This window comes from Stegostoma tigrinum, chromosome 7, assembly GCF_030684315.1.
Source record: "Stegostoma tigrinum isolate sSteTig4 chromosome 7, sSteTig4.hap1, whole genome shotgun sequence".
NCBI lineage: Eukaryota > Metazoa > Chordata > Chondrichthyes > Orectolobiformes > Stegostomatidae > Stegostoma > Stegostoma tigrinum.
Window position 1 is genome coordinate 87,254,458 of NC_081360.1, and position 16,389 is coordinate 87,270,846.

Genomic DNA, 16,389 nt, shown 5'->3' on the forward strand with positions numbered 1-16,389 from the left:
TCAGACACAATCTTGTCAAATGGCAGAGCAGGGTCAAGTGGTTGAATAACTTATCCCTGTTCCTGACTCATATATTGTTTCATTACATGGTCTTGCATAGAAAGGAAGGGAGATGATGGCCTGATGGTATTATCAGTTGGACTGTTAATCTAGAGGCCCCGACAACATTCTGGGGACCTGGGTTCAACTCCTGCCATGGCAGATGGTGGAATCTGAATTCAATAAAAATCTCTGGGATTAATTGTCTAACGATGACTATGAATCCATTTTCGGGAAAAACCCATCTAGTTCAATAATTTCCTTTAGGGAAGGAAACTGCCATTCTTACCTGGTATGGCCTACATGTGCCTCCAGACCCACAGCAATGTGGTTGACTCTAAACTGCCCTCTGGGCAATTACGGATGGGCAATAAATGCTGCCTAGTTAGCGGGGCCCTCATCCCAAGAATGAATAAAGAAAGCGCTTTGCTGACAATTTCCAATATTTTGGACACTATTTGCATTTTCTTGGCTTTGGTCTGCAAGTCCCTGCCATCAGCCATCACTGCATCACAGGATTAGCAAATGCAGTTCTACCTTGGACCTCCTATGACAGAGTATATTCCAACCATTTAAACCCCATAAAATTCATCTTGTGGAATGTTTCCAAGTCAATACTCTGAAATTTCCCGTATTTTGGTAATGGTGGTGCCAATTTGACACGTGTGGCTGAGATATTCCAAGTGGCAGTGGTCGGATGTAACTTTGATAGCCAGTACCTGGAGGAGCTACATCTATCCATCTCCAATGTTCAGGAAATCTGCCATCCTGCCCAGCCCAAGGTCTCCTTCTCCTCCCTGTCTCCTGGGATCAACGTAACTATATCATTGGGGGAGGTGTGACAACTGTAGTTCTTTGCTACTGCCTGGATTTCTGCACTGTCTCTCCTCTCAAGCTCCATGGGAGAAGAGTCAGAAGTGGACTGTGGAAAGGATGAAATGACAACATGATGGATGGGCAATAAAATGAGGGTATTTCTCCATGTAGACTGCTCAGGTTAAGGATGTGGGAATATGCTTTATGAGAAGAATGAGTGGAGCTGCAAGGGTTGTTGGGATGAGAAGTGCTGGGCATACAAATGCTGACAAGTCAGAGTGCATGGCTTGGCATTTGAATATGCCACGGCACTTATGGTGGTCACTGTCCCTTTTATTCCATCCCGTTGTGAGATGCCACGCTCTCAGTCCCTCACTTTGTCACCAACTCGAAGCCACACGATTCTGTTTGAGAGATAGTAGGAACTGCCGATGCTGGAGTCTGAGATAACAAGGTGTAGAGCTGGAGGAACACAGCAGGCCAGGCAGCAGCAGAGGAACAGGAAAGCTGACGTTTCAGGTCTGGACCCTTCTACAGAAACATTTCCAAAGAGGGGTCCCGACCCGAAACGTCAGCTTTCCTGCTCCTCTGATGCTGACTGGCCTGCTGTGTTCCTCCAGCTCCACACCTTATTCTGTTTGAGAGACTGATCCCTTTCTCTCAACTGCAGTGAACACAATTTCTCTGTGGACCCTCAGAGCCATTGGTTTTAATCTCCTGGTAATGTCCCATTGAATCAGGGTGGGCTCCTGTCCATGTGGCCCCTCTGTACTTATGTTTACTCAAACTTGATTCCAAAATGTGCAGTAGAGTCTTTCTGCACCTTTTCAGGTCTTTAGATATGGGTTATTCAACTGACATGGGCATGCTTTTGTTCTACTCGCACTCCCTGATTGGCTCATAAACTCAGAAGAAGGATGCCAGTGTTGTGATTAAGTTAAAAAGCCATATCAAAACATACTCCCACTGTGAGCAAGTGCCAAACGGTTATAAATTCTTAGCATTAGTGAGTCTGAAACTTACTTCTTTAATATGTAGAAAGTCTTTGGCATCAAAGGAGATGGCAGTTCCTGGAACTGGTACATCTTCATCCAGAGCGCCACAGTAAGTGACATTTGTTCTTACAGCAAATGCGACTGGTTTGGTCTGAAAAATCAAACACACCAAGTAAGACTTAGGGCACATTTACATGAGAACTTTAGAATGAGTTCAGGGTGGTTTTGGTTTATTTAGTAACACTAAACATTTGGGTTGTATAATCATCAACAGGAACTTGAATCTGAAGGTAAAAAAACTCCATTGTGAACTTCCATTTTCAGTGCCAGTGTGTGCCTTCAGCAGAAGATAGGTCTTAACTACATCACTGAGGATTTAGTATCACCATAATGGCTAGTGATAACATTTTATGGGATTTCACTAGGTATCAGTTTTATAAGTAGCACAATTTACTCAGGTACTTTCTCATTTAGCAGTGAATTTCATGGTAATATATCAGTATAGCAAAGCGTCTGGAGGCATAGGACAATTTGCACAGAATCCTCCTGACTTCCACGGGCGATTAACTGGAAGTTGTTGCACAATTTGCTCTCCAACAATGTGATAAGGCAGAATTTTGCTGGTCTCCACCAGTGTCCAGTGCTATACAATTCCCCAGATGGCCAACGTTATGGTTCACCTCGACCGGTCTGCAAATTTACTCAGGACTATAAAGGTCAATGATAGCGGGAAGGCTACTAAGGAAATTATACAACTCATTCACTCTAACTGAAACGTTCTGAGGACAATTATTGACCAATTACAGGCCATTTCATATTTGGTCTCAATGTTGAGGCTTGCACGATAAACTTTGAACCAGCTATGAATCCCAGGTGATCACCTCGCTTAGGCCTTGGGTGAAAAGGAAGAAGTGCCTCCCTCAAATGCACTTTTCCCACTTCTGGAACCCTGCCTAATGTTTCCCCTATGGCTGGTTCTCCCTCTCAACTATCCTCTCCATCAATATCTCCACCGCTCTGTCAACCTTAACCAGGCTCCACCTTTCCTCCCACAGGGAAAATAGAAGGTTTAGGCATGATGGTCTATCCGTCATGCTGTGAAGGTGATTTGTTGGAGAAGCTGCCAATTCTGGATGATCACTTTGCCTCACACAGGCCCAGTTGTCAATGATTGGCTCAATTTATACCAGTTTGTTACCAGTGAGCAGAAAAACCAGTAAAGGTCATCTTGTTAAATTTTGACCTCATGTACATTTGTTTTTTTGTCAGAGGTTCAAGGACCATGTCTAAGGTTAACAAAAACAAAGTTGCTGGAAAAGCTCAACAGGTCTGGCAGCATCCATGAAGAAAAACGCAGAGTTGACATTTTGGGTCTGATGACCCGTCCTCAGAACTTTTGCAGTTCTGAGGAAGGGTCACCAGACCTGAAACTTAAGAAGTTTTTTTTTCCTTCACAGATGCTGCCAGGCCTGCTGAGCTTTTCCAGCAACTTTGTTTTTGTTCCTGATTTACAACATCCGCAGTTCTTTCGGTTTTAACTTATGTCTCAGGATAACATGTGTTTGAATTATTTTAAGTAAAATCATACTGGACCCATTTCTTCTTGTCCCTGTACTTGGTCAAAGCAGTTTGGTCTCTGACATAATTAGTATCCCCCTTACCTTGGCTCTTTCGAGTTGTACTGCTGCTTGTTGTTCTGATTCACGACGAACCCCATCACGATCCTCCTCCAGGGAAACATCAGAGTCTGATGGTCTGCTAGTGCAAGAATCTGCTGAACCCTGCAATAGAAATGAATGGGCCAAAAGTCAATTGAGAACGCAAGCAATTCAAAAAGGGAGTGACTATGTAGCATGATTTAAAACAGAGACATTTGAAGGCAAGGATAGCTGAGGTTATATTAAGATTATACAAATTAAATATGGCATTTAAAAGACTTCTACCTACAGCATGTCCCCACTGTTTTAAAGGTAGATATAAAGTAGAATTTTATTACTTTCAATGATGACCGAGATCCTAATACAGGGAGAGGAATAAGGTGATGGAAGAATGTTGATTAATCAGAGACATAGAAGAAATGGCAAATTATTACAGGAAATTATTGGATCTTTGCGAGTTAAATCACTGACCCGTCCATGTGCATTTAGCAATAAATCCCAGGATGAACAAGGCTATTATCTATTGAGAATGTCATCAGAGTTACGAGAATACATTTAAAAATATATCCCCAACAACTTGCAAAGAATTTACGTGCAATGTATACCTGTTTGAATACACCATTTCCTGAAAAAAAATTGTCAAATCATTATTGTGCTAAAACGAACGGCTGTTAATCAGATCAAAATCCATCATTTATAACACACTGTGGAGCTGGAAGAACATAGCAAGCCAGGCAGCATCAGAGGAGCAGGAAAGTTGACTGATCAGAAAATAATTTGTTTCTGAAGACGGGTCTTGACCCGAAACATCAGCTTTCCTGTTCCTCTGATGCTGCCTGGCTTGCTGTGCTTCTCCAACTCCATGCTGTGTTATCTCTGAGTCCAGCATCAGCAGTTCTTACTATCTCTGAAAATCCATCATTTGTTTCTGCTGTTTTAATTATTATTACGTCACTAGAACAATGGTTGTTGTTTTTCCAAATGAAACAACAACTTATCTTTCTTGAAAATAGTACACGATTAAGAATGTAACTAATTATTATGGTTGAATACTGCTGGCAAAAGTTTCATTTTGTCAAAGCTTTGTGTCTTGCATTCAACCGCACAATTCACAAGAAATGCCACTATAAAGAGAAAACTGTCTTTTTATACTGCACGACAGGACAGTGCCAATTGGTTTAACTAGTGAACTCTGATTGTTAGCAGCATTGTCATGGAGAATGCACCAGACAGATGATAATTGACAGGCGACAACCATTATCCGGTTCATTTCTCAGGGCAATACCTTTACAAATTACAGTCAATCTTCCTGGTTTAGTTTAAACAAAGCTTGTCAGTTAACTAGCTTTTCTCAGCAAAACAAGCTTGGTAGTACTAAATGACTATTTGATTATTATCCAGTAGCTCAGTCTGTATAAAAAGATTCTGCATTAAAAAGGTAGTCAAAACAACTAACATTTGTATGCTACCTAGAAATAATGAAACGTTTCAAGACGCTCTGCCGCAAATAAAGTTAATTGGGACTCCAAATCACAACAGCAGGTATTATAGCAGATGACCAAAAGCTTGGTCACAGAGGTAGGTTATAGGTAGCATCTTAAAGAGAATCAAAAAGAGAAGTGGAGATTTGGAGAGGTTTAAAGAGTGAATTCCAACAAATAGTACCTACACAGTTCCAGAGAGGACCACTAATGGTCAGGTGATGAAAGGTGACAGTACTTCAAAGGTTAGAATTGAAGGAATGCAGATAGGTTCGAAGGGGTGAAGTATGTTACAGAGATAGGGAGGTTTGAGGCCTTGAAGTGATTTGTACACATGAATGAGAACTTTAAATTCAAGGTATTGCTGATGTAATTCAGTGAGTGAAAAAGCAATGTTTGAACTGGACTTATAAATTAGAATGCAGGCAACAGAAATCTGACCAGGTCAAGTTTTTGGAATTTAAAGTTACGGCCTGGAAGGGGGAAAGCTGTACAGGCTTTGGGTTAGATTTATAATAACACTCTTCCTGATGTATCCCCATGGCAGACTGATAAAATACAATTACCTCTGTAATCATAGATCGTAGGATCACTACATCGTGGAAACAGGCCTTTTGGCCCAACAAGTCCACACCAACCATCACAGCATCCCAACCAGACCCATCCCCTATAATCCACTTATCTCGACATCCCTTGTCACTATGGGCAATTTTGCATGGCCAATCCAGCCTAACCAGCACATCATTGGCAAGCTCCCACAAACTGCTAAGTGATGATGAGCAAATAATATGTTTTTCTGCGATGCCAGTGCTTACAACACTTATTCAAATTACTGCCATAGGTTCTTTTACATCAGTGTGTGATATAGATGGATCCCAAAATTTAACAACTCATCCAGAAGACATCACCTCCAACAATGCAGCACTCCCTCAGTGGAGTGCTGGAGTGTGAGCCTTGGGTTCTGTGCTTATGCCCTCAAGGGGGACTTGAAACCAAAACTGATATTTTAGGGACAAGGGTGCTACCAAATAAGCCACAAGCCACTCAGGGCTAGAGCTCACAAAAATGTTGATGAGCATTTCCCTGATAAGTGCCTTTGTTAACTTTAAGAACAGAATTTTCTGGAATACTTTATTCAAACTACAAGGGGTTACAAAATGGGAAATCCAGTCAACAAGGTGTAGAGCTCGATGAACACAGCAGGCCAAAGAGCATCATAGGAGCAGGAAGACTGTTGTTTCGGGCCTTGACCCTTCAGAAATGGGGGAGGGCAAGGGGGTTCTGAAATAAGCAGGGAGAGAGGGGGAGGCGGATAGAAGATGGATAGGGGAGAAGATAGGTGGGGAGGAGACAGACTGGGTAAAGAGGCGGGGATCGAGCCAATAAAGGTGAGTGCAGGTGGGGAGGTAGGGAGGGGATAGGTCAGTCCAGGGAGAACGGACAGGTCAAGGGGGCGGGATGAGATTAGTAGGTAGGAAATGGGGTGCAGCTTGAGGTGGGAGTAGGGGATAGGTGAGAGCAAGAACAGGTTAGGGAGGCAGGGAGGAGCTGGGCTGGTTTTGGGATGCAGTGGGGGAGGGGAGATTTTGAAGCTTGTGAAGTCCACATTGCTACCATTGGGCTGCAGGGTTACCAAGGGGAATATGAGTTGCTGTTCCTGCAACCTTCGGGTGGCATCATTGTGGCACTGCAGGAGACCCAGGATGGACATGTTGTCGAAGAAGTGGAAGGGGGAGCTGAAATGGTTCGCGACTGGGAGGTGCAGTTGTTTATTGCTAAAGAATGGATAGTAGTGGTGATTAAATGACGAAAGAAGTGATCGAGCAAGATAAGGATGCCTTTTAGTCATATATAAAGAGCAAGAGGGTAACTAGAGAAAGGATTGGCCCACTTAAGGACAAAGAAGGAAAGTTATGCATCGAGTCAGAGAAAATGGGTGACATTCTTAACAAATATTTTGCATCGGTATTCACTAAGGAAAGGGACATGACGGATGTTGAGGTTAGGGATAGATGTTTGATTACTCTAGGTCAAGTTGACATAAGGAAGGAGGAAGTGTTGGGTATCCTATGAGGCATTAAGGTGAACAAGTCCCCAGGTCCGGATGGGATCTATCCCAGGTTGCTGAGGGAAGCAAGTGAGGAAATAGCCGGTGCCCTAACAGATATCTTTGCAGTATCCTTAGACATGGGTGAGGTCCTGGAGGACTGGAGACTTGCTAATTTTGGCCCCTTGTTTAAGAAGGGTAGCAGAGATAATCCAGGTAATTATTGACCGGTGAGCCTGACGTCGGTGGTAGGGAAGCTGCTGGAGAAGATACTGTGGGATAGGATCTATTCCCATTTGGAAGAAAATGGGCTTATCAGTGATAGGCAACATGGTTTTGTACAGGGAAGGTCACGTCTTACCATCTTAACAGAATTCTTTGAGGACGTGACAAAGTTGATTGATGAGGCAAAGGCTGTAGATGTCATATACATGGACTTCAGTAAGGCGTTTGATAAGGTTCCCCATGGCAGGCTGATGGAGAAAGTGAAGTCACATCGGGTCCAGGGTGTGCTAGCTAGATGGATAAAAAACTGACTAGGCAACAGGAGACAGAGTAGTAGTAGTGGAAGGGGGTTTCTCAGATTGAAGACCTGTAACCAGTGGTGTTCCACGGGGATCTGTGCTGGGACCACTGTTGTTTGTGATATACGTAAATGATCTGGAGGAAGGTATAGATGGTCTGATCAGCAAGTTTGCAGATGACACTAAGATTGGTGGAGTAGCAGATAGTGAAGGGGACTGTCAGACATTACAGCAGAATATAGATAGATTGGAGAGTTGGGCAGATAAATGGCAGATGGAGTGCAATCCGGGCAAATGCGAGGTGATGCATTTTGGAAGATCTACTTCAAGAGCGAACTATACAGTAAATGGAAAAGCCCTGGGGAAAATTGATGCACGGAGAGATCTGGGTGTTCAGGTCCATTGTTCCCTGAAGGTGGCAACACAGGTCAATAGAGTGGTCAAGAAGGCATACGGCATGCTTTCATTCATCAGACGGAGTATTGAGTACAAGAGTTGGCAGGTCATGTTGCAGTTGTATAAGACTTTGGTTCGGCCACATTTAGAGTACTGCATACAGTTCTGGTCGCCACATTACCAAAAGGATGTGGATGCTTTGGAGAGGGTGCAGAGTAGGTTCACCAGGATGTTGCCTGGTATGGAGGGAGCTAGCTATGAAGAGAGGTTGTGTAGATGAGGATTATTTTCATTAGAAAAGCAGAAATTAAAGGGGGACCTGATTGAGGTCTACAAAATCATGAGGGGTATAGACAAGGTGGACAGCAAGAAGCTTTTTCCCTAAGTGGGGGACTCAATTACGAGGGGTCATGAGTTCAAAGTGACAGGAGGAAAGTTTAAGGGAGATATGCGTGGAAAGTTCTTTACGCAGAGGGTGGTGGGTGCCTGGAACGTGTTGCCAGCAGAGGTGGTAGACACAGACACGATAGTGTCTTGTAAGGTGTTTCAGGACAAGTACATGGATGGGCAGGGAGCAAAGGGATACAGACCATTAGAAAATAGATGACATGTTTAGACAGGGGATCTCAATTGGCGCAGGCTTGGAGGGCCAAAGGGCCTGTTCCTGTGGTGTAATTTTCTTTGTTCTTTGTAAAAGGGTCGAGTGAAAGTAGGACAATTGCAGAAACATTCTGGTAAAAAAGGATCGATTCAATTAACCCTCCACAGATGCTGCCTGCCCTGTTCAGTATTTCCAGAATTTTTTAAAATTTCTTTTGAATTTCAAAAATCCAGTTTCTACAGAAGAACCTCAGCTCCATTTCAAATGGTCCATCATCATTCCTGTGGCTTTTTGGACTTTTTGTTGAATTTGTGGTTTTTGTTCTTCTGCTAATAAGAACTCACTATGGAGGCGGGAATTAACCTAGACATTTCCTTTCTTTCGAACGTTTCTTTTATTTCTGCTTCTATTTTTAACCCTGTTTCTTGTATACTACGGTGGTGCCACAGAATGGTGATTCTGTACACTTTTCACTGTACTTTTGTATCCTGTACTCCAGCATACATGACAAGAAAATCTAAATCTAAATCTGGTTCAACTGATCCAAGTTGCAGACTTTGTCATGAATTAGGAAGAACTCTTAAAGGTAAGTTGTTTCCTAATAGACTCTATTTGATTGGAGTATAACCTTTAAAAGCTCAGGTCAGTTACTTGGAACCTGAGCAATGTAATGAATGGAACTCTGGGACCAGGTCCGATCAATGATCTTCACTTTCTGCTTCACATTGAGTGATCAAAACATCTTTGGGTAGCCCCAGTTAGTCACATATTCGGGAGCATTTCTCATGTGCAAAGCTATCCAGAATTTGGGACCACAGTTTCTCTTTATTTTCTCTCAGGCCATTCTGACGAGTGAAGACCCTGACAAGCTATTGCACAAGTCAAGCATCCTACAGGATGTTGGGTATAGAAATGCCTCCCTTGCACAGCATAACCACACAGATCTGAAACAAGTCAATGAAGGAAAAGGCTGTGCCATATGTGGTATCCACTGTCATAAAGAACTATCATTTCATGATTTTCCAATCAGTTGAGAAGTTTTCAATTGGCTCTCCTCTTTCCCACTCTATGTTTGCCCACAAGGAGATTTTGTTAAAATGGATATCGTTGCCAAGACAGCGAGTGTTTAATTGTTTATATTTTGTGATTTTGTGAAAAAGGATATAAACAGGTGGTCTTCAATTTTAACAAATAGAAGTGGGCAACTTACATTATCTTACATTAAAATAAAAAAGTATGCCACACACACACACACACACACACACACACACACACACACACAAACACACACACACACAAACACACAAACACACACACACACACACACACATAGATTTACAGAGTGGCAAAAGCTAGAGTAAGTAATTTGGAGCGAATGGGGTTTACTGCTTTTGACTTGGCCTCAGGTTTTACTTTATATTATTCACTCGTGGGACATGAGTCTTGCTGGCTGGCCAGCATTTATAACCTGTCCCTATTTGCCCTTGAGAAGGTGGTGATCTGCCTTCTTGAACTGCTGCAGTCCATCTGCGACTCACAATGCCCTTGTCGGGGGGGAGGGGGGGTATTCCAGGATTTTGACCCAACCACAGTCAATGATTGCCAACATAGTTCCAAGTCAGGATGGTGAATGGCCTTAAGGATAACTTCCAGGTGTTGCTGGTTCTCTCATATCTACTGCCCTTGTTCTTCTAGATGGAAATGATTTTGGATTTGGAAGATGCTGCGCCCAAGGATCTTTAGTGAATTTCTGTAAGGCATCTTGCAGATAGGACACATCACCGCTACTGAGCATCGATGGTGGAGGGAGTGAATGCTTGTGGATGCAATGCCAATCAATTGTGCTACTTTGTCTTGGACAGTGTCGAACTTCTTGAGTGTTGTTGGAATTGCACTCGCCCAGGCAAGCAGGTAATATCCCATCATGCTCCGACTTGTACATTGTCGGTGGCCGACAGGCTTTGGGGAGTGAAGAGGTGAGTTACTTGCCACAGAATTCCTAACTTCTGACCTGATCTTGTAGCCACCATGTTTATCTGGTGAATCCAGTTCATTTTCTGGTCACCAGCAATATCAAGAAGGTTGATAATGGGGAGGTTCAGTGATGGTAACACTGTTGAATGTCAAAGGGCATTGGTTAGATTGTCTCTTATTGGTGATGGTTATTGTCTGGCATTTGTGTGGTGCTAATGTTATTTGCAATTTGTCAACTCAAACCTGTATATTGTCCGGGTTTTTGCATTTGAATATGGACTGCTTCAGTATCTGAGGTGTCACGAATGGTGTTGAACATTGTGCAATCATCAGGGAACATCCCCACTTCTGACCTTATGATGGAGAAACTGAAGACGGTTGGGCTAGGATACTACTCTGAGGAACACCTGCAGAGATGTCCTATTGAATACGTCCTACTCCCTTCACCCAGTGCTGATGCTTGGGCTGTGAGACATTTTAAACATGCAGATTGGTACTTTTGTTCTCGTGGATACTGTCACAGTGTGCTGAATTCTTTCAAAACAGTTTATGTGTGCCACCTGAATTAATCACAAGTACGGTTCAAAACTTTCTAAGTGAGAGATAGGGAGAGAGAGGGAGAGAGAGAGAGAGAGAGAGAGAAGCGAAACAAAGTGTGAAAGAATGAGAGACAGGAAGAAAGAGAGAGAAGTGGAAAAAGAGACAAAGAGAGAAAGAAATAAAAAAAAGAAAAGGAAGGAAGGAACCTGCTCATGTTTTTGTTACTTCTTTTGTCTTGGCCATTCTAGCAAGAAAGCAGCTGCTTAAAACATACTGAAGGATGGGTTAATGCACAATCCTCTTTCTCCAACTTTCCAAAGATCCAAACATTCCAGTTGTAGCTTGATTAGTTCTTGTCTGGGGATCACTCCCAGTCAGACTCCATTTTCCAAGTGGTTATTATGCCTAACTGGTTAACTGGATATTCAACTACGTGAAGATAAGTCTCTAAACACTATGCTAATGGGATTGGGGAGGTGAATCACTCACGTTCCCCTGATAGCGTCATCTTTGGTGTTTTTTCCTTGCAGGTAGACACCCTCTCAGTACTGTTACTATGTGAAGGAGATGCTGATACAAATTGCATAGCCATGTTTGGCTGAGAACTCAAGTCCTAATGATTTAGTTTTGAGCTGTTTTGTTTATAAAAAAACAAATAATTAGGAATTGTCAGGTAGTGGATTCAATTTTTATACAAAGCAGGTATTTACAACAGTGAAAAAATTATAAAATCTTAGGGGGAGCTTGCAAAACAATAAGTAGGAGAGGACTTTTTTTCTCTTTCACTGTACTATTGCTACTGCTCATTGAACGTTCATTTAAGCAGTCAACACTTTTGCTAAAAAGCCACTTAGAATGAATCATTAATAATGTATCTGAGTGTTTGGCTACCTGTTTGCAGCAGCAGAATACTGAATCACAATGATCAATGAATTCTCTACACTCAAGTACTGACTCACTTCCCATTTATTTCCAAATAACAGCAGATATATTTTAAGATAATGAAATAAAAGACACGTTCGTAACACAGGATCAGGCATCAATGCAAACTGAGTGTAAGTCAAGCTGCACCTGACTTGAGAATCTGGACGATTCCAATGGTTTAGAATCTATTTTATCATGCATAACTGTTTAGATATGAGAAATTGCCACCTTCACTTATAGTTGATTAGTGCTATTTAATATAGATGAATATAATTCAGCCTTCTTAAAACACAAATGCTTGTTTTGTACTTTATGGGAGCAGTATTTATTAATCCAATAATCCAAAGGAAAAAGGCATTGAAAAATTACTTGCCATTAAATCACAAAGCACATTAATAACCTAAAACTTTCTACAAGGGAGTAGTCTTAATTAATCAAAATATGTTCATATATTTGTATCCTGAGACTGCTTTGTAATCAAATTCACATTTCTGTTATATCTTACAGAATCAGCTGCACAATTTTACTCCATCTTGAATTATCAGGGTAGAATTGGGGAACCAACATGCTGCATAGAATTTATAGATGAGGATATCTGCATTGTATGACCTAAACAATGGCAGTGTCTCAGGATTGTACAGTTTCCACAAGATAATATGCCGGTTGCAGTGCGCTACAAGTTGAAACTGTATCAAAGCACTAATCAGATGTCATAACCCACAGTAACAAACCCTGGATAATAAAATGTGAGGCTGGATGAACACAGCAGGCCAAGCAGCATCTCAGCTGCACAAAGATGCTGCTTGGCCTGCTGTGTTCATCCAGCCTCACATTTTATTATCTTGGATTCTCCAGCATCTGCAGTTCCCATTATCACAGTAACAAACCCTGATCAGTTTACTTGCATTGCCTTTGGCTGCCCTTGAATATGTTCCCTGTCTAGTCTGCAGAAACGCGTAGGCAACCTGTGACTTTTAAATCATTATCCGCCAACAAATCTCCATTTTCTTACCAATAGGTTTGTCATGCAGCAAGTAACAATGACAGGCAGCCTTGACTGAATAGTATGATTTAACCAGACTTGATACTGTGCCTTCTTTTGAAAAGCAAATTATCAGAAATTGGTTTACAAATGGTTGCTAAATAGTAGAATGGAAATCAAGTGGCAGAATATACTTACAGAGGCGAACCATCATTTAATGAAAAGTATCAAATTGCTACTTGCAGCAGAAAGAATGTTGAGAATGACACACAATGTATTATTGCCTACAATTCCAGCATTGAATATTTTTTGGGATCTCATTTGCTGAATGCTAATGCTGCACACTCAGGCTTGAAGAGTGTAGAGATTTGAGCTTAACCCTCGATGTCAGTTGAAGAAGTAATTGTAGGAGAGTGCACAGGTTAAAATGCCAATGTTTGGGTCAGCGTGCGATTGGCAAAATACATTTCAGATACAGTAACATGTGGATACATGTGAAATTATGAACTTTGGTAGGAAAAAAAATCACAATGTCAAGAGTTTTTGTGAATGGTGATAAATTGGGAAATCTTGACATACAAAGCTGTTCATAGAGTCCTACCCAGTATTTCAGCTTTGGCTTGCTTCTTTCTTATTTTACAGTCGCTAATTTCACAATTCTGAACATTCTTGAGTTTGAGTCTGACTTATTGCTATCATTTGTACCGAGATACAGTGAAAAGTATTGTTTTGTGTGCTAAAAAGACAGATTATACCATACAAGTGCATCAGGGTCGCCAATAGACGCAGAGGAGGAGAGAGATCAACGTTAACATTTAAGAGGTCCTCTTTGTCAGAAGCGGTGCTTCTATTCAACTCGACATTCAATCTCAGCTCTATTCCAACACCATTTCATGAGTTTGATCCAGTGTCACGTTGCCTGTACTTTATTGAACAGGCTGCAAGATGGCTGCCCCTACACAGGGCCACACGGTAGAGTTCACATGCCATCATGGTGGTCTCGCATTGCTAGATCTGTTTGAATTTTATCCCATTTAGCACAGTGATAATGCCACATAACACGATGGAGGTTATTCTCAATCTATAGATGGGTCTCAGTCTCCGCAAGGACTATCTGAGAGTCACATTTTACCCATACTGTTCGGGATAGATTAGTGAGGATAAGGTCAAGTGTGCCTTTCCTTCTTATGGGTTCCCATATCTCCTGCTACAGATCACAGATCCAGACATGCCAGAAGGCACATGAGTACCTGACTGCATTTCTATTATTTAGGGCAGACCATGGTGCAGTGGTATTAACATTGAATTAATAATCCAGCAATCTCCAGCAGAGTTTGGCTTGAATTCAACCATTGAAAAATATGTGAAAAATCTGGAATTCAAAATCTGACCACCCTGAAACCATTGTCAATTGGAATAAAAGCCCATCTAGTTCACAAATGTCCTTTATGACAGGAAACTGTTATCCACACCTGGTTGGGCCTACTTGTGACATCAGACCCACAGCAATGATGGTTAAATGCTCTCTAAAACGGACCAGAAAGCCATTTTAGTTGTATTACCACTAAAGCATCTCTATAACGGAAATGAAACTGGACAAGTCACCTGACATGCACCTGGATATCAGTAATGGCATCGGTAAATATAACCCTGCTGACTCTACAAAGTCCTTGTTACCAACCTCTGGGGTGGCTGACAAAATGTATCTCAAATAAATCATCCCAACATAATGATGCTCATGGAATAACAACTCACACACAGCATACCAGAAAACACCATCACCATCCCTAGGTATATTCTGTCCCATTGGCAGATGGACCCAACATAGGTGATAATACAGTAGTAAGCACTGGGAGGGAGCCGCCCTTGGAGTCCTCAACATTGCCTCCAAACCACATTAACTCTCATGGCATTACGTCAAACATGAGCAAGAAAACAACCTGCTGACTACCACTTACCACCACTCCACTCCAAAACCCATTCTCATCAACCAATGCTTCTCCGTGCCTTTGGAGGAGCATTGCAGATGAAAAGGGTGTAGAATGTACTCTGGGTGGAAGACTTCACCAAAAGTAGCTCAGTAGCACCACAAGCTGGCTGATTCCTAAAGGCCACAGCTGCTAGACTGGGTCTGTGATAGGAGATAAGGGAACCAATAAGAAGGAAAGACATACTTGAACTTATCCTCACCAATTTGTCCCTAACAATATTGGTAAAAAATAACTCTCAGTCCTTGTGGAGACTCAGTCCCATCTATAGATTGAGATTAACCTCCATCGTGTTGTGTGGCATTATCACTGTGCTATACGGGATAGAATTCAAACAGCAACTCGAGACTAGCATCCATGAGGCACTGTGGGCCATCAGTAGTTTTTAAATTGCAGTCCAACACAATATGTGACCTCATGGGCTGGCATATCTGCCATTACCTTCAAGCTAGGAGTTCACCCCTGGTTCAACAAAGACTGCAGAAGAGTAGGCCAGGAGTGGTACATGGCACACCTAGAAATGAGGTGCCAACTGGTCAGGCTGAAAACAGGACTACCTTTGTTCCAAACAACATAAAGCAGCAAGTGACAGACAGGGCGAAGAGATTCCCTCACCAATGGCGCAGAACTAAGCTCTGCAGTTCTGTTTATTCAGTTCTGCATTGTGGTGGATGATAAAACAACTGAGTGGAGGTGCAGGCTCCGCAAATATCCTCGGTAAGTAACTCAGCCTCGTCCAGAGATCCCCAGCATCATGAATGTCAATCTTAAGCTCATTTGATTTGCTCCATGTGATAGCATGAAGTGGCTGAAGGCACAGGATACTGCAAAATGGAACCCAACATGTTTCCGGAAATAGTACAGAAAACAAGGGCTCCAAATCTTGCCGCACCCTTTGCAAATCTTTTGAAGCACAGCTCAGATCAGCTGGCTTGGGTTTTTTTTCCCTATTCATTTGTGGGACATGGGTGTCGCTGGCTGGCCAGCATTTCTTGTCCATCCCTAGTTGCCGTTGAGAAGGTGGTGGTGAGCTGCCTTTTTGAACTGCGGCAGCCCACCTGCTGTGGATTGAACCACAATGCCATTAGGGAGGGAATTCCAGGATTTTGACCCAGCAACAGTTAGGGAATGGTGATATATTTCCAAGTCAGGATGGTGAGCGACTTGGAGAGGAACTTGGAGGTGGTGGTGTTCCCATACGTCTGCTGCCCTTGTCTTTCTAGATAGAATCATAGAATTAAAGAATCCCTACAGTGTGGAAACAGGCCCTTCAGCCCAAAAGGTCCACACCAACCCTCACAGCATCCCACCCAGGCCCATCCCCTTACAACCCACCTAATCTAAACATTCCTGAACTCTACAGGCAATTTAGCACAGCCAACTCGCCTAGCCTGCACATCTTTGGACTGTGGGAGGAAACTGGA

General features: G+C 42.4%; 1 protein-coding gene across 5 annotated transcripts in view; it reads right to left on the reverse strand.

Annotated features, from left to right (window-relative positions):
* Positions 1-16,389, reverse strand: part of cacnb4a (calcium channel, voltage-dependent, beta 4a subunit) — a 315,102-nt gene that overhangs the window by 94,612 nt on the left and 204,101 nt on the right. For all 5 annotated transcript variants that reach the window (XM_048535245.2, XM_048535244.2, XM_048535246.2 and 2 more), the window contains 2 exons: positions 3,512-3,631; positions 1,879-2,001 (listed from right to left, as the gene is read on the reverse strand). In XM_048535245.2, coding sequence (XP_048391202.1) covers positions 1,879-2,001; positions 3,512-3,631 — 243 coding nt within the window. The remainder of the gene's footprint in view (positions 1-1,878; positions 2,002-3,511; positions 3,632-16,389) is intronic.